This window comes from Prionailurus viverrinus, chromosome E1, assembly GCF_022837055.1.
Source record: "Prionailurus viverrinus isolate Anna chromosome E1, UM_Priviv_1.0, whole genome shotgun sequence".
NCBI classification, from domain to species: Eukaryota; Metazoa; Chordata; class Mammalia; order Carnivora; family Felidae; genus Prionailurus; species Prionailurus viverrinus.
In genome coordinates this window covers 17967899-17995620 of record NC_062574.1, presented here as the reverse complement: position 1 = coordinate 17995620, position 27722 = coordinate 17967899, and the positions used below count along the sequence as shown (strand labels likewise).

At 45.0% G+C, this 27722-nt stretch overlaps 1 protein-coding gene across 2 annotated transcripts; it reads right to left on the bottom strand.

Moving 5' to 3' along the window:
- Positions 1-57: 57 nt before the first annotated feature.
- On the bottom strand, positions 58-27722 carry BLTP2 (bridge-like lipid transfer protein family member 2). 2 transcript variants are annotated; one of them, XM_047832302.1, is made up of 39 exons: positions 27567-27719; positions 26580-26703; positions 26021-26070; positions 25576-25723; positions 25280-25398; positions 24988-25048; positions 24632-24821; positions 24371-24494; positions 23846-23970; positions 23533-23600; positions 23274-23419; positions 22538-22656; positions 22263-22426; positions 21845-22103; positions 20544-20749; positions 18112-19204; positions 17487-17678; positions 17154-17356; positions 16894-17012; positions 16559-16779; positions 16076-16266; positions 15854-15953; positions 15526-15728; positions 13733-14027; positions 11159-11316; positions 10684-10890; positions 6513-6612; positions 6119-6301; positions 5661-5782; positions 5022-5177; positions 4815-4936; positions 3356-3536; positions 2629-2715; positions 2318-2428; positions 2045-2180; positions 1810-1940; positions 1528-1629; positions 1044-1178; positions 58-621 (listed from the first exon to the last, which is right to left on the bottom strand). In XM_047832302.1, the coding sequence occupies exons 1-39, from the start codon at positions 27629-27631 to the stop codon at positions 439-441; spliced, it is 6699 nt and encodes a 2232-aa protein (XP_047688258.1). In that variant the 5' UTR covers positions 27632-27719; the 3' UTR covers positions 58-438. The 2 variants fall into 2 exon arrangements, 1 of the variants encoding a protein (XP_047688258.1); XR_007146776.1 differs by lacking the exons at positions 58-621; positions 1044-1178; positions 1528-1629 and having other exon boundaries at positions 2045-2196; positions 27567-27722.

Below are 27722 nucleotides of genomic sequence, written 5' to 3'. Positions count from 1 at the left end.
TGGAATGAGGGAGAGAGCGGATCCTCCCCTCAACTTTCTGGCACAGAGGGAGAGCAGTTACACTTAGAAATATATATGTATATATTTATATATAGGTCTATAAAAAATTATCACACTTGATCAGAACTGTCCCTCCCACCCTTTCAGTTGGCCCCAAGGGAACCAGATCCTGATCCTGGGCCCAATCCCTGGGTCTTGCTCTCTTGATGCCTCTCTGGCCCTGCTGATCAGTGTGAGGTAGAACTCAGCATTATTATCCACCGTGTTCTGCAGGGAACAGGCCAGCTGCTAAAAGAGCAGTGCCTCTCTCCACAGTACCCTGTGAGCTCCTGACCACCACAAATCCTGATGGATGAGGGGAAGCGCCTCCCACCCCACAAGTCCCTGGGGCCTGAGCCAAAGTCAGATCCTGTACTGCAGCCACTCTTGCATGCTGGATCACTTGCGCCTGCCAAAGATGGACTTCTTGCCAGGGTTCTTGTTGCCCACACTTAAACCGATGAGGAGTCGGGCTTTCTCCTCCTCTTCCTGCTGTTGCATGTTGAGATCTGATTTAGTTTCTAGCTTTCCCCGGACCTCAGACCCTGTTGCAGGCTTCAGCCTTAGCTTCTCTTTGATTACCTGGTAGGTTAGAGAGGAGTAAAAGGGAAGGTAAGTATTAGTGGAACAGGCAGAATAAATCACTGTGAACCAAGTCAAAAAAGATTTGTTAAGCTTACATGAAGGCACAATGTGGCAATTCAAATTATAAAATGATCTCTGCTTTCAAGAAGCTTACAGTCTAATTAGAACCTATTCTAAACCTGAAGTTGCGTCAGCCCTCAGTTCCCTAAAACTCAACAGCAGTTAACATATATAAGTGTAAACATTTAAACATCTGACCAAAGTCATGGAGAGGGCAGGGATAGAAGTTGCTCACTTCATTCACCTGCCCGTTGCCAAGGCTACTTGTCCTACATATGTCCTACAATGAAATGCTCCTGAGCACAGGACCTGTTTGTCAGCCCCTGCTAACCAAACAGCCATGAACTCTGGCAGGATACCTGGGCAACCAGGGCTTTGCGGCTGTCCCTCTTGACAGCCATGGCAAAGTCTAGCCATGTCCATGTGTTGTTGTGGTACTCCAGACAGGGCAGCACAAGGTTAAGGTCACCCCAATCCACACTATTCTTCTCACCCTGCAAGAGAAGGAGGGAGAGGGGAGAGAAAAGAAGAGCGAAAAGATCAGCTGCCATTTTTAGTCCAAAGCTAATACTTTTTTAATATATGTGCTGCTGAAGTGAACACACAGTCCAATCTAATACTTGAGTCCCAAGTCTAGCACTTTCCTGCAGCGGCAATCTAAAGATACTGATTTCCCTTTACCTCATCCTGTAACAGTACTGACTCCTGAAGGCAGCAGAGGGAACAGCAGATTATTACCCAAAGACCATCTTCACAATTTAGACTGTCGTGCCTAATTTTAATCTCTGATCTTATCTGGTTCCCTTCCCACCCTGTTCTAGAAAGTACTAGGGAGGAGCAGACCTTGTAGCTGACACAGAGAGGAACCTGTGGAATCTTTATGTAGATGAAGGAGTTGTTCATGGCAGCTCGCTCTTTCATCTTGTCAATATCATCCACAGGGTGCTAGGAAAGGCAGGAAACGAATATGAGTTCTTGAAACCATCAGAAGAAACTTAGAACCCCAAACATCTCCATCTCCTTTCATCCCTGGAAAAGACTCAGGAAACAGAACAAATCTTCAGCTGACCCAAACAGAACCCTAGGATTCTTCTATCTTTCTGTCATTAGGGGCATGTCTGGTACCTCAGGTACTTTCCGAAATGATCTTCTGACACCAGAACTCCGATTTAAGCCTTGTGCAACACCCTTCCCAGGGCCCAGTGGTGCTGCATCATCTGTTGCAATCAGCTGCCGAGGCTTAACCACTGGTATTCCTATGAAAAAGCAAGCCCACCAGCTGTTGTCCTCTTTCTGAAGCTTCAGCTATCTCTGAGGCTGCTACCCCAGTCTTCCGGATCTCCACCATAAAAGTTCTCACCAGTAGTCACCAGTTTGGACTTATCTTCTTCATCACCAACCTCATCATCTTCTACGCTTCGGCCAGGAAAGAAAAAGCCCATTATTCTATGGAAGAACTGGTGTGTCAGCTGGATGGTGAGAGGCACCACATTTACCTAAAGAGGAAAAAGGCTGAAGAAGCAATTAAGCTCAGACATCATCCCTCAGTTTACCTACCCCTAATGTAACATTGACACACAGATAGCTTTTGAGTGCCCTTTGTTCCTGGGTCCCCAAAGGACTGTTTACTAACCTCAAAGTGTTCCTTAACAGAAATACCCCCAACAGGGGGCCGGACTTTGCTGAAAAGGCGGAGGGCTAGCTGTCGCCCAGATTGGCAGGAGCTCTGGGGCCGTAGGACTACCTGTAAGATAAAGAGTGATAAATCTACCCACAAATCCCTGCAGACTAAGAGGAAAAGCAACAGGCTTGCTAAGCTAGACAAGCTTTCACCTCTCAGATCACCACAGTATTTCCCTTAGTGGGTTTATGGGGAAGGGCCATTACAAATGCCCTGTGTTAGGAAGCATGAGAATGGGGCAGGAATGGGGAAATAAGACTTGCCTTATAGACAGCATTGGGGAGGAGGTTGTTCATAGTGAACCAGCCCAATTCCAGAAGATGTTCTGCTGTGTCATCAGACTTATTCACCTATAAAGACAGATTCCCCCCCAACCCCACCCCACACACTATTATAAGTCTTTCTCAGGAGCTTGCTAGAGAATTGCTACATATCCTGTTTTCAGGTTCTCCATATGTTTAATCCCAACCTTTGGTATCCCTTTCATCTCCATACAGTCAATTCACCCTTTAATCCAGTGTTTCTCATGGACACTACTAACAAGAGCACTAAGTGCCAGTAATCCTTCCCAATTACTGTGATAGTCAAAAATGGTCTCACTCATTTCCAAACTCCCAGGGGGAAGGAGTGTGGAATAATGAATCATGTCTTCTCCTCCATTTATTGCAGGAAAGCTGAATGTCAGTATAGAATTAATTCTATTCCAAGCTGGTATTGGAAGATTACTTCTTTCTGGGCCATATTTCTAGAGATAATCTTATTCAATGAAAGAAGCATTTGATCAAGCTCATCTATATCTGTATTATTTAATATTACAAACAACTATGTCTAAAGGGAACTCTGCTCATGTATCATCATTAATAACCATTAATACCAGCATTAGTAATCATATAATAATTTTAGCCTCTTTGTTTCTCCGAGTTAAGACTCCTGTGATAGGTCAATGTCTCTCAATACAGCTGCCTTTATGTGACTGTATATACCCGATACCTTGCTGTAGAGGAACCGCTGCAGCTCTAGTTCAGCAATTCCTAGCTGTCCATCTTCCTCTGTCAGACGCCATCGTGCCTGAGCAAAGTAGAACTCAGTGCGACGAACCACACTCACATCTTCTTGTTGTTTTCGTAACTCCATCTTATTGGCTTGCTGCAATTGGAAATCCTTAAAACACCTATAAATGGACAGGAGGGCCAAAGCCAATAAGGGTAACAGCATTTGGGTTGGGGGTGGGGTAGAATGCTCTAGAATGATGCAGGAGGTAAACCCAGAGATGGACCTATTTTGGGACAGCTATTCCCTATTTTTTTCACTGGATTCATGCTCCTCACACCCTGGGCCATGGGAGAATAAATCCCATCTTTCAAATTTTTCAATTCCACAGTTGTTGTTGTTGTTGTTTTTTCTTAAGTTCCACACCCATCTTGAGAAACTTAACAGAAGACCATGGGGGAAGGGAAAGGGAAAAAAACAGTTACAGAGAGGGAGGGAAGCAAATCATAAGAGACTCTTAAATACAGAGAACAAACTGAGGGTGGATGGCGGGGGGGAAGAGGGAAAAATGGGTGATGGGCATTGAGAAGGGCACTTGTTGGGATGAGCACTGGGTGTTGTATGTAAGTGGTGAACCATGGGAATCTACCCCAAAAACCAAGAGCACACTTCACACACTGTATGTTAGCCAATTTGACAATAAATTATAAAAATATATATACACATATATGTATATATGTGTATACACACACACACGTATATATATATATATATGCGCTATGCCACATGCTAACCATGTTAAAAAAAAAAAAAGTAAGTTCCACACCCAGCATAGGGCTTGAACTCATGATCCTGAGATCAAGAGTCACATGCTCTACTGACGGAGCTATAAAGGTGCTGCTTTTTTTTTTCCCAAGGTTTTATTTTGGGTTTTTTTGGTATATTTTGAGAGAGAGAGAGGGAGAGACAGAATCCCAAGCAGGCTCCCCGCTGTCAGTTCAGAGCCCAACGTGGGGCTCAGACTCAGGAACTGTGAGATTATTACCTGAGGCAAAGTCAAAAGTTGGACACTCAACCGACTAAGCCACCCAAGTGCCCTCCAGGTGCTTCTTAATAAAGTAATCTCTGCCCACTAATAAACCCCTACAATTGTATCTGCAATTGTGCTCCTTACTGACCAACTTCCAAGATATTTTATTTTCAGTTCACCTGCATAGCACCAGGGCCACAAAAGCTATCTTTCTGAGCTGATTTTCTCCTTTCCCAGGAGGTACTCTAATGAGGAGCCAAAGCAGGGGCTCTCCTGTTCTCAATCCCTTGGCCAAGACCAGCAACGCTCATTCGGGAAGTGCCCAAATCTACATCAGCCTTTGATAATGCACAATAGATCTAAAGCAAGGAAGAGAAATCAATTCCAGCTGGGGCACTAGAAAAGGGCAGGGAAAGGATGCTATGGCACCTGATGAGGATATTCAGCTCTTCACTTTCCAGCTGTAGGTTGGCCTTCTCCTGGTTTAGCTGCAACTGAAGCTTTTGGTTCAGGTCAAGCAAGTTCTCATTCTTGCTGTCATCCTGCAAAGACTAGGGAGCCAAGGCAGGAGAAACTGAGAGGAGATCTCCTTTGTCCTAGGAGAACACCCTCTCCTCAAACTGCCCTGGTGACTACCTTCATGATAGAATACATCTGCTTTTCCAGCTGCCGTATTTGGGCCACATGCTGCCGCACAGCCTCCTGCAAGTGTAATATGCTGCTGCGCTGTTCCTCAGGATTGCTAGAGATCTCAAGCTGGAACCTGACTCGCTGCTTCTTCTCACTATGCTCCTGAAGGAATGGAAAAGGAAATGAGCAAGGCTTCTTAATAGACATGTCTTGTAGTAAGGTGAAATACAGAAAGGAACAAGAAACAGGGACCTCTTCTGGAAAGCTTACTTGTATCTGTTACCATTAGTAGCAAGCATAAAGTGTAGGCCAATGCAGAAGACATAAAGATTTCACAATAAGCCAGTGCCACAGGGTAGGGATAGAGGTGATAGTGGGGACCAGTTACTGTTTTTAGAGGTATTAAAGTGACTCAGCGGAGAACTGACCAAGAAAAACCACACATAAACAAGCTCTGCAGTCTCAAGAAACACTCAGACCTTTTCTAGACAATTTCAACTGCTGCTATTGACTAACACAGGATGTACTCACCACAAGGTCCTTTTTCAGTTTGAAGCATGGCTTTTCTTACTGGACCCCAAATAAAGCACAAGGTCTGTCAGTTCCTGTGAGGTTAACTGGCATTCTATTAGGGCCCATGCTCACCTTCCGCTTAGGTTCTACGTGGAGCAGCAGGTTGTTGACGATGTCTAAGATCATGGCATACTGAGCCGGGTTGGTGGAGATTTCCAGCTCATGATGAATAAGGGTGAAGGTATCCACAGCTCCTAGGTAAATGATAGCAGCTAGGTAAAAAACTCAAGTTTCTCTCTAAATATCGACCCCATCTTCTAACCCATATTTGGTATTAGTGAGAGATGCTCATGGGTAGAAATAGGTTTTCTTATTTTAGAATTAAACAATATCCATTCATCCCAGTTCCCTCCAACAGTCCAGTTTATTCTCTTATAGTAGAACTTACACAATGTGGAGCAAAGTGAAAGTGTTAATGCCCAGGGCACAGTGGGACTTCTAGTAACACTACTAACTCAAAACCACTAAGGAAATAGCTACTTTCAAAAATTCTCTAGTTCCCTTCTAAAAGCCTTTCAAGCCCTGAATACCTTCCTGTTTCTTTAGGAGATCTTCCTTTTCCTGGTTCTCATGAACCTCAGGTGGCTTAATCTGAGTTGCCAGCTCAGGATCAATGTCATGGCTGTAACTAATATAGTACATTCGGCAGCTACAGCGTGAAATGATCCGTTGGACTTGCTGGGCTTGTTGTGCCTCAGCTGGCTGGTTCCAATCTGGGAAGAGGTGGGAAAGAGATAAGAGAAAGACATTTTCAATGGAGGTACTGTGAGAACCTCCCAGCCATATGTGATGTTTAGGGAACTCCAGACACTTGCTTTCCCCCTAGCCTAAAACAAAATGGTCCTATTCCAGCATATGTTAATTTTAAGAGTATGTAAGAAAATGCACACCTAACAACATGATGGGGAATAAGGGAGAGCTGACCTGTGGTGGTGGTAACCATGCCTCCCACTGCCTGTCCGCTCTCCATCAGCTCCTGCACAGAGTCCAGACTACGCTGCCGGTGCTCCTCAATATTCTTTACCTGAAGACAGAGATACAGGCACCTTTAACTCCTAGCCAACTGGGACACAGATGATTATGATGCAAGTAATACTATCTAAATTTCCACTGCCTGGAACAGCTTGAAGGATCTCCCAGGGTAGAAGACATACATGACTCCCTCCTGGCCCACCACCTAAATTCTCCAAACCCAGATGAGTTACATGCCTGCAGGCCTGAGACCAGAAAAGCAAGCTAGGTTAAAATCATATCCTATCTGGGGGCACCTGGGTGGCTCAGTCAGTTAAGTGACTCTTGATACCAGCTCAGGTCATGATCTCACAGTTCTTGGGATCAAGCCTCACATCAGGCTCTGCTTGGGATTCTGTCTCCTTCTCTCTCTCTGCTCCTTCCCCACTTGTGCTCTCAAAATAAATAAATAAACATTAAAAAAAAATCCTATCCCACCTCACACCCATTAGGATGGCTACAATCAAAAAAAAAAAAAAGTGTTGCCAAGGATGTGCAGAAATTGGAACGCTTGTGCACTGTTGGGGTATGTCAAATGGTACAATGGTACTATGGAAACAGTATGGCAATTCCTCAAAAAATTAAAAATAGAATTTTTGCTATGTGGCCTAGCAGTTCCACTTCTGGATATATACTGAGAAGAACTGAAAGCAAGGTCTTGAAGAGATTTGTACCCCCATGTTCACATGGTATTATTCACAATAGCTAAAATATGGAAGCAACCCAAGTATCCACTGATAGACTAATGGATAAGCAATTTGTTGTACATACAACAGAATCCAATCCTAAAAAGGAAGATGCTACAACACAAACAAACCTTGAAGAGATTATAGGAAGTGAAATAAACCAGTCACAAAAAGACAAATGCTGTATGATTCCACTTATACAAGGTACTTAAGAACAGCCAAAATCATAGAGACAGAAAGTAGAATGGTGGTTGCTGAGGACTGGAAAGGGGAAGGGAGGTTATTGTTTAATGGGTATAATTTCAGTTTTATAAGATGAAGAGTTAGGGAAATGGATGGTGGTGATGGTTGAACAACATTATGAATGTATTTAATACAAACTTAACTTTACACTTAAAAATTGTTAAAACCAGGGGTGGCATCCAACTCTTGATTTCAGCTCAGGTCACGATCTCAGTTGTGAGATCAAGCCCTACATCGAACTCTCCTCTCAGCATAGAGCCTGCTTGGGATTCCCTCTTTCCTTCTCTCTCTCTGCCCCTCCTCTGCTCACACTCTGTCTCAAAATAAATAAATAAACTTAAAAAATGGTTAAAATGGTAAATTTTATATCTTACCACAATAAAAAAATTTTTTTGAGGAAAAAGTCAATCCTGTCAAGCACAAAACATTTCATCAAAACCAGTGACTTTCCCACCCACTTTGATATTCATGCAATTGTGGTTTTGCTGTTTTCTGTTTTCAGACAACCACTCTGACACTGTTGCCCATGGGGTAAAGGGAATGAATTCTTTTGAGTCTCTCCGCCAAGCTGAAGTCAAAGTGAGTAGTAGAATGAGTGATATGAAGACCATAAGCAGATCTGCCAAGTCACAAAAAATTTCATATGGGAAAGGCAAGATCAAAGTACTCCCACCAAACTCAGTGAAGGAAATCATAAGCAAAACGAAAAGACAACCTACTGAAAGGGAGAAGATATTTGCAAATGATACATAAGGAACTCCTACAACTCAACACCAAAAAAAACCAAAAAAAACACATTAATCCAATTAAAAATGGGCAGAGGACCCGAGTAGACATTTTTCCAAAAGAAGACATACAGATGGGCTAACAGACACATGGAAAGATGCTCAAATTCATTAATCATCAGGGAAATACAAATCAAAGCCACTTCACACTAAAATGGCTAGTATCAAAATGAAATAACACATGTTGGCAAGGACGATGAGAAAAGGGAAACTGTGCAACGTTAGCAGGAATGTAAATTGGTGCAGCCATTCTGGCAAACAATACTGAGATTCCTCAAAAAACTAAAAACAGAAGTACCATACGATCTAATAATTCCACTTCTGGGTATTTATTTGAAGAAAATGAAATCATTAATTCGAAAAGCCCTATATTTAATGCTTATTATGTGTATTTATAATAGCCAAAATACAGAAGCAACCTAAATGTCCTTCAACAGATGAATGGATAAAGACGTATTTTATATATACACAATGGGATACTACTAGCCATAAAAAGGAATAAAATCTTGCCATTTTTGGCAATACAGATGGATCTAAGGGTATTATCCCAAGTAAAATCAGACAGACAAAGATAAATCCTATACGATTTCGCTTATGTGGGGAATCTAAAAAACAAACAACAAAAACAGAAATAAACCCATAAAGAACTGGTGGTTGCCAGAGGGGATGAGGGTGGGAGGAATAGGTGAAATAAATCAAGGGGATTAAAAGGTACATACTTCCAGATATAAAATAACTCAGAGATGAAAAGTACAGTACAGGAAATAGTCAATAATACTGTAATAATTTTATATGGTGACAGATGGTAACTACCCTGGTGAGCATTTTATAATGTTTGTAATTGTCAAGTCACTATGTTGTACACCTGAAACTAATATGTCAACTATACTTCAATTAAAGAAACAAAAAAACGCCTAGGATATTCTACTCTAATGCTAATATCACAGCCTGAGGAAAAAAAGGGTTCACATGTAAAAGAGGGCATGCCTAAAAGAAGCAGAGGCCCGGAAAATGCTAGAGATCTTGCATAGCTCATCCTGCCCACCTCTGCCTGAGTATACCTTCTATGCCTACCTCCTGAGATTAGTGGTAAAGAGCACTGCTTGCCTGAATCACAGATGTAATATATCAGCATGACCTCTCATAGTACCAATAACTTGACCCTTACTTGGCTTGACATCTGATTAAATGATTACCTTGTGTGTAATTACACCTGAGGTTGTTTAGATTGAGCCCTAAGGTTGTTGGAGTAAGAAGCACCAGGCAGGGAGGACAGAAAAGGGATTAGCTTTTTCCCCACTGAGGAGAATGGTAAATGAAGTTATCCTATTGGTCCTTAAAGATGTAGCTGGATCCAGTAACTCATTGGGGTGTACCATGCCCAGCACAATGTGGACACTTCACACCGGTTAAGTAGTAACAATGCTGAGTATTAGGTACATCTTATAACTATTAGATCTCCTATTATTCTGGGAGAATATCCTAGAAATTAGAGAGCAAATTCAGTTTTACTACACTGAAAAGAAAATCTATAGCCTAGTCCCTGCCAACTGCTCATAATTCCACCATCTAACAAAATGCTATCTTGACACACTTAGACCTCCTCTGACATAACTTTTTAAAAATGGTGTAATTATTTTCCATCTAAATGAAGCTTTGTATTTTTCAAAGCAGTTTCTCACCCTTGATCCTTTCAACAATCTTGTGAGGGGGAAGTATTAACTCAATTTTACAAATAAAGGTGACTTGGGGCTCTGGGGTGGCTCAGTCAGTTTAAGCCTCTGACTCTGGATTTCAGCTCAGATCATGGTCTCAGAGCTGTGAGTTTGAGCCCCACATCGGGCTCAGCGCTGACAATGCAGAGCCTGCTTGGGATTCTCTCTCCCTCTCTCTATGCCCCTCCCCTGCTCTCATCTCTCTCTCTCAAAATAAATAGATAAACTTAAACAAAGTAAATAAAGGTGACTCGCCCAAAGGCTCACGGCTACTATAACAGCAAAGGTGGCATTAGAACTCACATAACCCGAGTCCTAGACAAGCAGTCTTTGTATTCAACCTTACTGCTTTGCTGAAACTAATCAAACATCTTAAGAGAAATCAGAGAAAGGGCAGATAAAGAATTTATCTAAAGTTCTCAGGTTTACTGCCTGTTCTCTTGGCTGCCTGCTGATTAGTGTGATTTATTAGTAGAGGTCAGCAATCTTCTCAAACGTAAAAAAGTTCCAACCCATTTTATTCTAGTGCTGGGAAACAAGAATTTCCCTCACAATAAAAAAGAACAGCAAGAGATTAAAAAAAAAAAAGAAAAAAGCACTATGTGCTCACAGACCACAAATCAGAGACTGCCTGCAATTCCTGTATTTGACTAACCTCTAACCAGAGCTGTCGGCCATCCTGCTCAGTGGGGCTGCTTTCAGTGGTGGCAAAGTACTGCATGCCATCCAGTAGGCAAGTCCAGGATGTCTTTTGCTTCAATGTGTCACCATACCAGGCTGGATGGTGTTGGCACTGCAGCAGCTGAGCTTTGGCAGCTGACACAATGACACAGCCTTCTGTCTCCGCTCCACGAAGAACCATCTATGCCATAGACAGGAGCAGAATCATAGCACAAGGGCCACCAGGGAAGATGAGAAGGTCAGTGAAAGGACTGTATCAATGAATGCAGCTGGATCTAATTCTGGCTTACACTATGGTTTTAGAAATGGAAGGATTATCCTGGATACCTGGTGGAAGGAATAATTGTTTGGAGCTCTATCTGCCCATTCTTATTTGGCGCTGGGAGAAGGTGAACACATATGATTAGGATCTAGCCCAATGCTGGGGTGCTCTGGTAAAGAGAAGTTACCTGGCAATTAACCAGCTCAATAAGGCAGTTTCGGTTATATATATCATCCGTCTGGCAGGCAGCGATGCCACACAGCTGATCACTCACACCTGATTCCTCTTCTGTGAACACTACAAACCTGTCTGTCTCTTCAATCAGCTTCTGCAACATGTAGGCACCTGGCAGAGAAACAGGAAGTGGAAGAAAGTCACAATCTCAAAGGAATATGGGCAATACATCTAGGGCCAAACGGATCTTCCTTCAATTTCTCTAGAAAATACTCTCTCCAACCTGCAACTCCAGCCCACACACTCCCCTCCTTGATCTCTGAGGGCAAAATAAGGGTTGTCATTTCATTTCCTCAATTTTAACAAAAATAACAGATTCCCAAGAGTGCTATATAATAGCAGCATTTTTTTCTCTTAGGTATATCAACCTCTGATCACTCTAGGATCTATCTTCTCATTTTGTTCCTTATATTTTTCATTTTATATTATTTTAAATGTTGTTTGTGGACCACTCCTTTCCATATGAAATCACTCCTTTGCCATTAGTGCCACTGTGTTCTCATAGCTCTACTGCTTCCTACGATTATGCCTCTAAATCCTCTTCTCCCATGTCTTAGAAATAAGTATCTCCTCGGGTTCCCTTCTCTTCCTCTTTCTTCTAATGAGTTTTTCTAACAGAGTGTTATGGTTAGCAGCATCCAGAATCAGACTTGTCTGCCTGTATTTAAGATCCTATCTCTGCCAGTTACTCGATTGTGACTTTCAGCAGCTTGCTTTAACCTGTGTCTCAGTCCCCTTGTCTGTAAAATAATAATAACTATCTCATAAGGTTGTTGAGAGAATTTAATGCAATAACATATAAAAGTATTTTGCAGAGTGCCTGCCACACAGTAACCAACTATTATTATCTACTTGGGATTAACTTTTAGCTCTATGCTGAAACTCCCAAAGTCTTCACCTCTAGTACTAAGCTTTTAGATCCTCATTTCCAGCTGTTGGTTAGACATTACCTAGATGTACTACTACTTGCACCACAAACTCAGCATGTCCAAATCTGAACTCAAAAACCCTGTTCCTCCCCGAACTTGTTTAGTATTTAGTATCCTCTGGCTCTCCTATCTCTGATATTACTGTTACCATCATGCTAGTCCCAGGCTCAAAGCCTCAGTCATTATTGCTTTCTATCTTAACTCTTTCTTCCAACCAGTTGTCAAATTTCTTAGTACAATAACATTTCTACCCATCCCCTCATCTCCATTCCCACTGCCTCTACCAAGTTCAGGCCCTCATTACATGTTGTTGGGACACCATAATAGTTTCCTTATCTGTGTCTCCACCTCCAGTTTCTTCCTCTCCAGTCCTCCTCCACAGCACTGCTAGATTTATCTTCCTAAAAGTAAAGTCTCATGATGACACATCCCCATTCAAAAACTTTCAGTAGTTCACCACTGTCTACTGAATAAGGACCAAAAACTCCTTAGCCTTGTATAAAAGACCTGTGATGGTCTACCTGTGATGGTCTATGTGCAGCTTTCCTTTCCAGGATCTTCCCTCGCTCCTCGCCTTAGTTACTCTCTATGCCAATTGAAACAGATTGTTCGCTCTCCTTTGAACATACGGAGCCTTACCAAATCTACTCCTATTCAGGATGCCTTGAATGCCTTTCCTCCCCATTTCCACAGGTTCAAACCATACTCAGCCTTCAAGGTCCAGCTCAAATGCTACTTTCCTCGATAAACCTTTCCCTGATTGCACTCCCTCCTTCATTCCAGTCAAGAACTCCCATATACTTTTTTCTCTTTTGATTTCTCTTTTGATATCACTTTCCACCTTGTTCTTAAATTTACCACAAACTTGCATTCCTCTATACTTATTCCCTCTCCTTAAAATGCCCTCTCCTCTTTTCCTGCCTGCCGAACTCTTATTTATTTTTTAAGGCCCATCTCAATGATCTTTTCTGGGAAGCTTTTCTAGATTTCCCTATGCTGATTTAAATACTTTCTTCTTAAACATTCTTAAAAAGCATTTTCATAATGAAATAATAATTTACATGTCTGTCTATTAGTTTCTGAGCTTCTCCTCATTTTTATATCCCTAATGTCTAGGGTTATGTCTGGTACATTATAAACCCACAATAAGCTAAAATGAATCTATGAATGAATGAGTGATTGGGAGTGAATGAATGAACTAAGCTCATCCAGAGATGATAAAGTTGTTGAGGCAAGTAGAATGTCATTCGTTTTATATCTCTCACTGCTTTATGCCTGTTAAGTACTCAATATTTGTTAACTGAACAAATTAATTCATCAAACCACATAACAATTCTTTAATCATTTTTCTCCCTTACTCATCCCGTTCTGGCCCCATCACTCCTTCATGATCCTCTCCTCCTTCCCACAGGATGACACCCTTTAAATGCCCCTATATCACGGCTATGTAAGTCAGAGGTGACCTAATATGGAAAAAGAATAGTTTTCATCTCTATATCTAGATGGAACCAGCCATGATTTAGTCCTCCCAGTTCTTGTTCAATCCTATGCACATATCCTACACCTAACTCTATGAAGTCTTATTTCCCCCAGCTTACCTCCTGAGGACCCCTTATCAGGCTGTCCACTAAAGCTGGGAGTGCTGACAGGAGGTGGGGCTGGGGCACTGGTCAGAACACTCTGCTTTGGCTTTTTAGCTGGCATCTGGGGATCAATCTTTAACCCCTTCAGGGCCTCCGTAGAGAGATTACGTTTGAGTACAGCTGCCTTTTTATAGCCATCATATAAACCAAAGGCAATGTCCCGATTGGTGGTTGTCCAGGAAGCCCGTAAATCTACCAAGTGCAGCTGGTGTGTATGAAAGGCAGGATCCCCAACTCGAGTAGAGAGCTCCTAAGAAACAGGAAAAGAATCACAAGGTAGCATGGAAATTCCCACTATTTCTCCTGGACCACAAAGGCAGAGGCAAGAAAACAAGCTTGTTGAACAAGAAATCTGTTCTGGGGGAGAAAAGAAGACCCTGGAGAAAGAAAAACTAAGTGGTCTTAGTTTGTGCGTTAGATTGCATTCTGACTACATCTGCTGTATTTTAAATGATTTAGAAAATTTCAACACATGGGGCGTGCCTGGCTAGCTCACTCGGTAGTGTATACGACTCTTGATCTCCGGGTCATGAGTTCAAGCCCCACCTTGGGTGTGAAGCCTACTTTAAAAAAAAAAAACAGGGGCGCCTGGGTGGCACAGTCGGTTAAGCGCCCGACTTCAGCCAGGTCGCGATCTCGCGGTCCGTGAGTTTGAGCCCCGCGTCGGGCTCTGGGCTGATGGCTCGGAGCCTGGAGCCTGTTTCCGATTCTGTGTCTCCCTCTCTCTCTGCCCCTCCCCCATTCATGCTCTGTCTCTCTCTGTCCGAAAAATAAATAAACGTTGAAAAAAAAAAAAAATTAAAAAAAAAAAAAAAAAAAAAAACAGGGGCGCCTGGGTGGCGCAGTCGGTTAAGCGTCCCACTTCAGCCAGGTCACGATCTCGCGGTCCGTGAGTTCGAGCCCCGCGTCAGGCTCTGGGCTGATGGCTCAGAGCCTGGAGCCTGTTTCCGATTCTGTGTCTCCCTCTCTCTCTGCCCCTCCCCCGTTCATGCTCTGTCTCTCTCTGTACCAAAAATAAATAAACGTTGAAAAAAAAAAATTAAAAAAAAAAAAAAAAAGAAAAAAGAAAAGAAAATTTCAACATAAAAAATCTTTCCTTAATTAAGAAAAAACAACAACAAAAAATACCAAAGAAGGTGCTAGGAAAAAAGTTTTACTGTTTCTTGAAAGGCAAGAGACTATCTTTAGGAGAGGGAGAGAAGGAATATTCAAAAAGAGGTACGCTGATACAAATGATAACAGTGAGTTCATCAGACAGTAATGATATATATACTTGGAATACAGTTAGAAACGTTACCCGGGACTTTGCTTAAAACCTACTGCTATGGACTGAATTGTGTCCCTCTCCATAATTCATATGTTGAGACCATAATCCCCAATGTGATAATATTTGGAGATGTGACTTTTACGAGGTAATTAAGTTTACATGAAGTCACAAGAGTGAGGCCCTTGTGATGGGATTAGTGCCCTTATAAGAGACACCAGAGAGTGTGTTCTCTCCCTCTCTTTTCCTGCCATGTGAGGACCCAGCGAAGGCAACTGTCTACAAGCCAGGAGGAGAGCCCTCACCAGAATCTGACTATGTTGGCCCCTGATCTTAGACTTTCCAGCCTCTAGAACTTTCAGGAATAAATTTCTGTTGTTCAAGCCACACATTCTTTGGTGTTTTGTTATAGCAGCCCTGTAACAGCAGACTAAAACACCTACTGATAAAAATAAGGTAGCAAAGAGACTGTGTCAGGCGGTACCTCCTCAGCCGTGCGATTGCTGTGCCGTTGGTACGTGAGAGAGGACAGGCTCAGTAGGTGGGTCTTTGTTACCAAGGGATCAAGGCAGTGATCAGCATTTTCTTCAGTGGGTGAAGCCATCAGGTGAACAGTCACCTGACTTAGGTCACTAACCATCTGGGTCACACTCCAGTCAGAGATGAGACGCCGCATCACTGTGCCCGCTGAGAAAAGGAGGCATACAGAGCCCATGCAGACCAGTACAGAAGAACAGTGTGGGACACATAGAGGGAAGAGCAATGTGAAGGGCAAAGAGGATAGGAAAAATGAAGGCAGTCTTTGACCTTACCTTGAGGTATAAGCCGCTGAGTTCCCCTAGTGAAGACATGGCCCTGACTGCACTCAATCTGGATGCCCCGTTGCTGGGCAAATGAGGCCCAATAATGCACCTGGCAATAAGAGAGCATAACACTGAACAAAGAATGGCATCAGATGATTAAGATGAGAAAAAACACGAAAACGGGGGAAGGGGAAAGATGTGAAGATGTCACCAGGGCTGTCAGAGCCTGACCTGTAGCTGGGGAAAGAGTGCAGTATAGGAAAGCTGCTTGTAGTGCTGGCCGAGTTTCTTTTTGCTAGGTTTCAGGTTATTAAAGAGCTTTCCCCTACAGATAGGCCTTGTGACACTAGTCCAAGTTGCCCAGAAGTTTTGCATCCAGCGCAGGGTACTACTATATAGCAGAATCCGGGGCTGGGATATCGCTGCAAAAGAAAGGATAGACATTTCCTACCTGTGGTTAAAACACAGAGATAAAGCTAGCTTCAGCTTTTAGAGGTTTAAAAATCCAAACAGCATTCAACCTCACACTATCCCCAACACCCATTCCTTTTAAAGATCTAAGCTTTGTTTTCACCAACCCTCTCTCAGAAAAGGTCCTAATCCAAATCCTCCCTTGCTTTCCTTATCCCCTCCCCCAAGGGTCAAGTTGAAGTCCTCGGTGTTTAAGCCCATCCTCCCAACCCTTCCTGCCGCTGCCCCAGACCCAAGCCTCACTCCCACTGTGCCGGGTCAGATCCATCTTGATGGAGAGATTGAGGTTCTCAGAGCGGAATGCCCGGTAGGAGTCATGGAGCTGGCCCAAGGGCACCTCAGGCAGGAACTCTGGAGCCCGCAGAGTGACACCATGGTGATCATGGGGGTTCCCATGGCACAGCCACTGCAGGTCCAGTGTCATGCAGAGGTCAGGCAGGTGAAGGAAGCAGCAGTCATCATACCTGTCTCACAACAGAGTCCCAGCCCTCAGTGCCCTGGTCACTTGCAAGCCCCTGGCCCTTCCCCACTCCCCCCAACCTGAGTCCCTCACCCCGTTGAGGCATTACTCCACTCACTTAGAAGCTGTTCTCACGTTGACATCCAAGTCACCCTTGAACACAAACTGACCAGGTTTCCAATGAAAAGACAGGTGGCTCCACTCCCAGTGCATATTTTCAGTTGTGTTGTATGGGTCCTATAACCATCCCCAACAACTTGGTGAGATCTAGATACAAGTATCCTCCAAATCTCCCAAATCAGTACCTTTTTCTCTCCCTACCATGTGCTACACAGGCCCCAACCATACCATCCTAGTAACTCCTCTGGAACCCCTCACCTCAGTAGCCAGCTGGTGCAGATTTGCCTGTTCTATGTCCATGTGCCAGTCCCCATGAAACAGTAGACGGCTCTTGTCCCACCAGGGCAAGGGTGGGCTGGGGTCAGCTGAAGGCTTGGTCAAGAGGTCCACAGATTGGCTAATCAGGGTCCAGGCTGGATCCCAGCACGGGCCCCATACCACTGTGTACTGGAAGATTTCCGCTGGGACAGAGGGGCAAAGGGTACAGCTTGTTACACAACTTCTTTCTTCACTCCAGAAGGGCCTCAGTTCATCTCCCATCCTAGCCACCACAACATCCCTCAGCCAAACCAACTGCCTTCCTCTACTCACAGCGGAAGTCGTGGTAGAACTTGAGTGGGGGCATGTTCCTCTCTACCGCCACATTACCCCATGGAAGCCCCAAGTGCAAGATCTGACGCCGCCGGGAGCAAGGCTGACCACTCTGCTCGGTGCCCACAAGTCGACCCATCAGCCTCCAGTCACGGATCTCAAACAGGTATCGGGGATAATCTCTTATCCGAACTGTTATTACAGGGAGGATATACAATGGCTATTCAGAGGACTGTCTCAATATTCTCAAACATTTTTCTCCCCCACCACTACTTTTACCCAGCTATTTAACGAAGTCAACTGAGAGAACAAGAGCTGGCAATTGACAGAAAAGCTGAAAAAGGGCATGGAGACACTGAGCAGATGGTGAGGGGAATACCACTGAGATCCAAGGGGTACACCAACCCTGAGGACGACTGTGTTAGCTGTCCCTTTATGTCAGCCAAGCAGTTTCAGGGTGAAATTCAGGAACAAAGAAAGGGAAGAGGAGCCCACCCATCCCACTCCACCCATCCCACAACCACCAGAGTTCCCAATATAACTGAGCTCCTCTGCATCCACTCAAAGAGCTTCCTGGAGCTGGGAGGGCAAAACCAGACTCTGCAAATAAGGAAGTACTACTTACCCAAAAATGTCTTAACACTGCACTTGAGCATACGACACCACTGAATGACAAGATCTACTCCCTCAGCAGGGAAAGGGCTGCCTGGATCAAGCTCTTGAACTTGCTCTACCACACGCTCAGGGCCATGGAAGGAGACATCTGCCAGAGCTACCAGCTCTAGCCCCGCCAGGCTCCAAGTGAGCAGGGCCCGGCGCATAGGTGTGTTGCCATAGAGACGACGGGAACGCTGAATGTAGATTTCAATGTTTTTATGTTCCAAAGAGGCATAGAGCTCCTCAATTTTGCGGGCTGGCAGTAACTCCCCATGTTGCTTCCGAAGGGCAGCCACCTTGGCATCCAGCAACTGCAGCCTTTTGGCACTCTCCTTACTTTCATCCTTCATCAGTTCATAATTATCACGAAGTTTCACCTCAAAAATGTCATCCAGGAAAACCCATGAGAAGTGCTGAACCTTCAAGAGTAGATCTGGTGGGAGTGGGGCAGGGCTTGGAGAAGCCTGAGCATGAGTTCCTCGATGCAGCCCCTTCAGCCATTTCTGAACTCCCACAGCCTCATCCAGAGTTCGAGAGAAATCGTACTGATAAGGAAACTCCACTGAGACTGATCCCAGGGACAGGAGCCAAACACGGTTCCGGAGGGTCTGCAGCACAGGGAAGGGGTTCCGGTGGAGGATCATCTCCTCCAGTTCAGGTAGCAGCTGTACTTCCACCTCCTTGAAGTTGAAGATGTTATTGCCATCAAAGCCGGCGGCCAGCTCTGGGCAGTAAGCCTGCAGTGAACCCCCATGCCTGCTCAGCGACACACTCTCTGCAGCCAGGGTAATGAACTTGTCCTCAGCTACAAAAGCTGTCAGCTTAGCTGTGCTCACCTCTAGTGTGAGGTTTAGGAGCCGCTTTGGAGGAGATGGCTCAGGGAGATGACCTTCTGGCTCAGACGCAGCCTCTGGAGTCTCTAGTGCAAGGAGTGGAACAGTCTCGGGAAACAGAGTGGCTCTTAGTAGGTCTCGGCAATGCAGGGTAGCCAGGACGTGCTGGTACAGGTACATGTGATCTGGGGGGCTCCAAAGTAAGGTCAGCCCTGCACCACACTGAACCTTCAGGGAGCAAGAGAAAAGAATCTGTCAGTTACAATATCCCAAAAGAGGAGAGCTGACCGGGAATATTATACAAGCACACCTGGGTCAAGAACCATCTCCACTAGGAAGTATTTCCTGAGTAGCCTCATTAGTTACTCCCTTGCCTTGTTCCCCTTAGCATGAATGTGCTGAGCTAACGGTTCTTGTTTATCTTATGTGTAAGAGCACTCACACTTTTGAATTCTCAACTGGATTCTAAATTGTCCAAGAGTAGAGATCATGTGTGTTGATTCTTTAATATCTACCATAGGATATCAGCTATGTACAGCAAACAGTTAATCATTTGGCTTTATATTTCTATGAGTTAGTTTTCTATAACAGGCTCACTCTGCATAATAACCACTGCAACAATCAATTTGAAAATGTTTTATGCATTGATTGCATCTTAATTCTTAAATATAAAAAAGACTGACCACACAAATCAATACAGCGATTGATTTACACAAAAGTATGCCTCAAAGAAGGGAGTCCTTGTCAGCTTGGAAAACAAAATCAATTCTAAATAGTGAAGCAGAGAAAATTTAAATTCCAGAACAGAAAAATTCCTTTGAGTTCCAGCCTCTAAAAAGGCAACTCCTCAGTTTCCAAGGGAAGCTGAAGCCTGACAATTAGGAAGATATCCCACACCTCTCCTAAGAGGATTCCATGTCCACCCGATAGTCTGAGGAGAAAAATCTTGGAAAGCCTCTTAAAACTTGCCAGTGCCTCCATCTTTAGAGCCATTCCAGCCTTTTATTTTTATTTACTTATATTTAAAGATTTTATTTTTAAGTAATCTCTACACCCAACGTGGGGCTCGAACTTAAAACCTCAAGATCAAGAGATGTATGCTCCAGCAAGTGAGTCAGCAAGGCACCCCTCCCTTCCAGCCTTTTAATGAGCTGGGTGCTTCAGGAAAGTAACACCAGATCATGATCTTTAAAAAAAAAGCTCCTTATTTTTCAGAGATATGCACTGAAATGTTTACGGTTGAAATTATACGTCTGGTATAGGTCCGCTTCAAAATAATCCCAGAGCGGGAGGTGGATGGCAGAGTGTAGCTAAAACACATTGGTCCTAAGCTGGCAATTACTGAAGCTGGGTATGGATACGTACAAGTTCATATGTTCTAATTGTGTGTATATTTTACATCCCACAATAAAGAGTTAAAAATGTACAGAACAAGCAAGGACAAAAAGAATGACACAAAGTGTCCTATTTCTCACAGTTTGAGTTTCACACCAGACTGAAAAGACTGGGAAATGCTCTAAGCCTAGGGAGAAGCCAACCTGACTCCACCTCCCGAAAGAAGCCTTACCTCCAGGGAGCGGATGCTGCTGTGGTAGGTGATGGACAGCATGGAGAGGCTGAGCACGGGAGTGGGGATGTCAGGAGCCTTGCAGCACGGCTGCATCTTCTCTGTGACGGACTTCACCAGCGCAAGCACAAGTCCCTGGACACCCACAGTGGAGGTTTCAGCACTTCCCAGGATAGTCAGTGTGTCCAGTCGGACCTCAGAAGCACCTAACATCCAGAAACCATGTCAGCATCGGTTCGCAGCTCTCAAATGGCAACCGCAGCCCTCACTCTCCTTTCTTATTTATTCCCTCCACTCTAGCTTTCTGTGTTACCCATACCGCCCTAAGATCATTCCTCATATTTCAGGGAAACTTTTCCTTTCCTAAATTAACCTACCTAAATCTGGCAGACCCAAAGAAGCTCCCTAACTGCTACAAAGTGCCCGGAGACGTACCAGTTACTCTCTAGAACTAAACACACACGGAAATAAAAAAAATCAATTTCTTGATCAACTATCAAGGCTTTTTTTTTTAATGTTTATTTTCTTTTTGAGAAGGGGAGGGAGAGGGAGAGAGAGAGTGGAACAGAGGATCAGAAGAGGGCTCTGTGCTGACAGCAGACAGCCCGAAGCAGGGCTTGAACTCACATATTGTGAGATCATGGCCTGAGCCTAAGTTGGACATTTAACCAACTGAGCCACCCAGGTGCCTCAAGGCTTTTTTTTTTTAATAATGATTTGACTTTTTATTTTTTTAATACAATTTATTGTCAAATTGGCTTACATACAGCACCCAGTGCTCATCCCAACAAGTGCCCTCCTCAATGCCCATCACCCATTTTTCCCTCTCCCCCACCCCCTTTCTTAAATAAATCTTGCTTAATATTTAATATCTCCTATAGACCTTTAACAAACATCAAGAAACCCAATAGTTGTGTAAGACCTTCCAGTATCTCATGCCTTTAATTTAGAAAATTTTCACATAATCATGGGGCACCTGGGTGGCTCAGTCAGTTAAGCATCCAACTTCGGCTCAGGCCACCATCTCGCAGTTGGTGAGCTCCAGCCCCACGTCGGGTTCTGTGCTGACAGTTCAGAGCCTAGAGCCTGCTTCAGATTCTGTGCCTCCCTCTCTCTCTGCCCCTCCCCCGCTCATACATGCACATGCACTTGCTCTCTCTCCCAAAAATAAACATTAAAAAAATAAAATTAAATAAATAAATAGAATAGAAAAATTCACATAGTCAGCTTCATTAAATGAAAAGGCACAGACTGAACCAGGGAAACTACCCACTTCGGTACAGACTTCCTGTCCCACTTACCAACCAGGGCAGAAAGGGTGAACAAGTTCATGTCCTCCACCTTCAAGTCCACCTTCCACAGTAGTGACACAGATTCCCCAAATGAAGACTCTCTAGAGACAGCGGACTTCCCAGACTGTATGTCCATCAAGGATAAAATGCGAGAGAGACACTGGGCACAGGTATCTGATGCTTCTACCTGCAGTCCTCGAATGGTACAATCAAGAAACAGGGTATCTGACTGGGTGCTAGACAGGCCCAAAGGCTGGTTATAGCTGCCCTAGAAAAGAAGCAGAGGGAGCCCCATTATGAGCATGCAGACACACAGTTCTATAATACCCTGATGCATCATATTCTGGCAAAAAGGGGCTCCAAGCTCTAAAGAAGGGCAGGACAAGGAAACTATATGGGGCTCCTGTTCACCAAAGTCCCCACCTACCTGTAGTGTGAAGGAGTCCAGGACAAGTGCCTCACCCCAAACATGCATATTGGGTGGGTGGGGTGCCCGCTGAATGTGAGAGTCACTGCCCACCCGCCAGCAGAGGTGGTCCACAGTTAGGACGCCGCGCTGATGGATACTCTGTGGCCTCAGGTGCTGGTAATCTGAACAAAGAAGGTGGGAGAGAGGAGTTCTGTGGAACCACTCTGGCCATCAATTGGGCCCAGCTTCACTAATGGACAGATTCTTATTCCTTTTCCATACCAGAGCCTTACCTAGAGAGATGGAATTGAATCCCAAGGCAAAGGGTGGTGTATCACCAAGCTGAATGGAAACGTTGACATTGGAGATGGAAGTGCTAAAGATAATGGGAGCCAGGATCTGGGGGAAGGTTCTGCAAAGAGACAGACATCACTGTTTGGTAAGAAAAGAATTCCAGCTTCCTATTATGGAGGAGACACCTGAAGCTCTCCAAAGTAAGGGTGAGTTTGGTTGTGATTCTTAGAATGGAAAACAACCAGAAAATTAAAAGACTGAAATTGTCAGTTTGCTGTTTACTGCTACTCCCAACAGTAATCTGCAGGAATGCCACAGTTACTAGGTTGAACCACATGAGACTGCCATTTCATAGGTCAGATACGAATGTCAAATATAGACATCAGCATATCGTATGATTCAACCTAATACAAGCAAGGGGCATTTCTTCCAAGCCATGGAAGGTGACATGACCGACCACCTTAAAATCTAAGACAGACAAGATACTGTGGATCATTTAAGTTCAGTTCAACAATTGTTTATTTTGTATAATAAGGCACTATGCTGAGCAATAAGGACATAGAAACAAAAAGGACCTCATCCTACCGTCAAAGAACCTAGTATAATGGGGAAGATCTATAAAACAGAATTGCTACTGAAGTAATCAAATACACGTTTAACACAATATGCCACTTTAGACCAAAAGAATCTGAGAATCCACCTGGTAAGATGGTGGCTGAAAAAGATTACACTGACCTTTTTTTTCTTTGCGTAAGAACAGATGAACTAGACCCTTGGGTCTCCAGTGCTAGCATGTGCAGCCAGTGAGAGAATTCCTGGTGCCGGTAATGAATAATGCAAGTATTCAAAACCAGGGAGGCTAGGAGGTCGATGGTGGTCACCTGAAAATAAATACCAGAACTGTGGGCTTGGGTTTTATCTCATTAGCTCACAATGCAACGATACAGGGAGAGAGTAGAGAAAGGAACGATTCTTGGTATCACAGTCATCACACCTGCACACTGGCCTTGAGGGAGTTGAGACAGACAATGCGCTGGCGGCTCTGGGACAGCAACAACCCATCTGTAAGGGTAAAGAGCAGATCAGAGGAAAACACTGGGGAAACAAAACATAAAACTAGGAGAGGGTCAGAGGCAGGCAAGCAGATGAACAGATTATCACCCAAACTCATGAATTGGGGCTATTTTCTCTCAGTATGTTCTCTCCTCTCCATCTCCAGTTACACTGATATTAAACTAAAAAGACCAAATGGGGCACAGGGGAAAGAGTGTCTGGTACTCTCAGTACCGACATCCCCACCCGTGAACCTTTCAGTACGAGTTCAGTGTTCATCTGTGCCATATCAGAGTTTGCTGTGAAGCTTCGAAGAGGCAGCTGATCCTCATCACGGTGGTACAGGAACTGCAGCAGCTTCAGTGTCCAATTCAGGTGCCTGGATGAGAGACAGACTCTGGCTCAGAAATACGTGCCATTCTGGGGTGACTGGGTGGCTCGGTCGGTTAAGCGTCTGACTTTGGCTCAGGTCATGAGCTCGCAGTCCCTGAGTTTGAGCCCCACATCAGGCTCTGTGCTGGCAGCTTGGAGCCTGGAGCCTGCTTCAGATTCTGGGTCTCTCTCTCTGCTCCTCCCCCATTCACACTCTGTCTCTCTCTCCCTCCCAAAAATAAACATTAAAAAATAAATTAAAAAATAAAAGAAAAAAAAATACATGTCATTCTTACTCCCTTTCTCCCCACAGACAAACTCAGTGCAGCTACTAGGCTGGTTACAGAGACCCCAGCATATAGCTCCAGTTATCATTCTCCGTACTTCTGTGCCAGGAGAGATCTCACCTCTTTTGACTGTTCATGGACAGCACCACACTTGTGATCTCCATCTTCACTTTGACCTGGTCTGGCAGCTGCTGAAGGAGGTACAGGCCAGGCAGAGCTGGCTCAGCCAAGTTCTCTGTCACCTCTGAAAACATAAATGAATAACACAGGAGCAACGAATCCTGAACACACTCAGGTCTCCCAAAATGCCCCGTCCTCTTTGGCCACGTCTTCCACATAAAATAGGGTAACCCAATGCCCAACATTAGGCTGGGGCTTTACCTGAACAAGGAACAGGTTTGGGTGCTAGGCTTGGGCTCTGGCGCAGCAGCTGACTATGGAAAAGGCCCTCATGCAGTTCAGCATGGAGTGTCCACATATCCACAGCGATCACCTTCAGTTGCCGACTGCTGATGCCCACCTCTAGACACAACTTTAGGGCCAGTGAGAGCTCCGCTAGGCAGGTGTCCTCCTACAGGGAGGATAAGCCTCTGAAGTGTTAAGAAGTAGGCAGTTTGGGGTCAAAATGCAATGGTCTGGAACACCACCTTGAGAGAATCCACATAAGAACACAGAAGCTCCTTCGTATCTTGCACCCAGAAGGAAACAAGGCATCTGAATGACCATGACATACTCACCAACTGGCCACTCTTTAGAACTTTGCTGTTGATCTGATTTAGGCTCACCTCACATTTCAGCCTGGGAAAGGAAAAAAAAAAAAATTAGAGTACTTGGCCCCTTTCCTCACCATTTAAGTTCAGTCAAGCTTTGCTGGCTGAAAGGAACAAGGCAAGGAGAAGTGCCTAATCTCAACCTCTCCTCAAATGCTACAGGATGAAAATCTGACACCTTAATAAGAAAGTTCACCCACCCTAAAACAATTTTAAGACAAGAATGGAACTACCTGACCCTCTTCTACCCAATGGTTACCTTTTCCCATCACTGTCCAAAAGAAAGCTGCTTTCTCTGATCTGAATATGCCACAAGGACTCAGAAGTAGCCACCTTGAGAACCATGATGTTTATAGAATCTACATGAATGGAGAACAGCTAGAAGAAGCAAAGAAGAATAATGATTAATATCAAGGCACTACCTTTCCCTCCTAACAGAGAAAGAATAAGAGGTAGCTCTTGATATGATGTTCCCAAAAGAGTGGAAAAATCCACCCATGACTACAAAGCCAGCCATCCCTACTACAGTCCAGGAAACTGGGAGAAGTATCTCACCTGACAGAAGATCTTCAGTAAGGATGGACTAAAGGACAGTTCCTTTTGATGCACCCCAGTGCTCTGAGAAAATGGGGCAAACAGGCCAGAAACCTTCTGTAGATCCGTTCTGATACGCACTTCTCCAAAGCACAATGCCACATAACGTCTGTTCAGAAGAGAAACCTCACTATCATCAGGTCCACCCTTCCCTAGCAGTCTCCTCCCCCGCTCACCTTCACTCTCTCAACCTCCCTAGAAACACAGCTCAAATCATGGATAACAGTCTCATAGTAGGTATCAGTATCTGTCTCACGAAATAACAGCTTCCAGGCTAAAGGGGAGGGGGAGAGGGAGACATCAGCAAAACCCCTCCTTGGGTTGTGAGGCCTCTGTAGAATGTCATTCTGCAAACTCCAATTCCAAAAGATTCCCCAAGGGAAGAGTAAGGATGTAGAGTACTCACGGCAGATCATGGCTAAGGAGTTTGCTGGAAATCCACAGGCTATCAATTTCCTAAAACAGTGTGGGAGAAAGCTTTGTACATTAGCTGCCAGGTAAACCATTAGCAGCTTGACAGACAGGAAAAGTTCTACGAGGAGGAAGCCCTTCCACTAAATATTTTCCACTCCATTTCCACCAACTTCTCTCCTGAGCACTATATCCTGCTCCTCACAATGACATTGGCTCAACTTGGTTAGTATTTCTCTTTCATGGATGTGTTGCTGTTTCCCCTCTTAAATTAGAACAGTAAGCTCTTCTATTTCCTGTTATCTTTGTTCTGTCCTTACTTCTGTATCTTTCTTATTGTACCCTGCACACTCTGTGCCTTATAAGGATTTTTAACTCAACAACTTGCATTGATCCCAGCGTTTCCAAACTAACTCTTAAGATCATCTTGGCAAAGGGGTGCCAAGGCTGGGCTAACCAGGAAAGTCACCCAGAATTTTTTTAAAAAGTAATAAAAAGTTGAGATTCAGCTGGGTCCACCCACACACATACCCAGGGAGTTGCCCAAGACTCACCACTGTTTGCTGGTGCTGTTGAAACTTAAGGCTGACATTCTGGATCCAAAAAAAGGAGCCGATCTTTAGCTCCGCCTGCAGCTTCCGCTGACACCACTTGGTGGCCAACCGGACCACAAACCACCTGCAGAAAAATCCTTGTGAGTTCACAGGACCCTCTCCCAATTTGGGCTTTCCTCATTCCTTGCTGGTCCTAGAAGGCCTTGCAAAAAGGTCATGTCCTAAAGCTGGATCTTCTGGGCAACTCTCCAGTCTCCCAAAACAGCATTCTGTCACTTACACTCAGCCACAAAGATCAAGACCCTAATTCTGTAGTGTCCCCTTCACCCAGATGAAATCAGACAACCTACAGTCCACCTCCTAAGTTGGGGACAAAGAAAGCAATCCTTCCAACCCTTAGGAACCCCAGATGAAGAAAGAAGAGGCCCCAATAGGATTCGAAGTACAGGCAGCTGTGTCAGATGTGCCGTCAAATACTCCCCCACACAGTCCCTGTCTCCGCCCTCTAGACAGGTGTCAGAGAGAAGGCGGTGGGGTCACACCCGGCCGGCTCAAATGCCGTTCTCTCCTGGGCAGCCAGACCTGTTCCGGCTCCTAGGGCGAGGCTGCAGGTGCCCTCTGCACTCGGTGAAGGGTACACTCAGGGGTGTGTGGAAGGAGAAAGAGAGACCACCAAGCAGGGGCCCCTCTACACACACACACACACACACACACACCCTATTCAGCTTCGAGCCTCAGCATCTCCTCAGGCCTCGCCCGCTCCCTCAGTCTCCCCTACTCCCAGGTCCTCGGCGCCAGCTCGGGTCTTACGCCCCCGCTCAAGCCCTCCCCTCGCCGCGCGACCCCTCCGCGGCCCTCCCCCTCCGCCGCCTGCACACCGTCCCCCCCCAGCCCCCTTCCCCTCCCGCGCGCCCTTCTAGCGCGCCCCCCCTCCTCAGTCTCTTTTTCTTCCCCAGCCCCCGCCCGCTATAGCCGGGATCCCCTCACCGGCCTAAGAAGAGGGCGCAGAGCGCAACCAACAGCAAGGCCAACAGCGCGGAGAACAGGGGCATTCCGGCCCCGGCCCGGCCTGGCTCTGGCCCCCGCCCTGCCGGGCCCCCCCTCCCCACGCCGGCTCCGCTCTGCGCCGCCGCGGGCCGACCA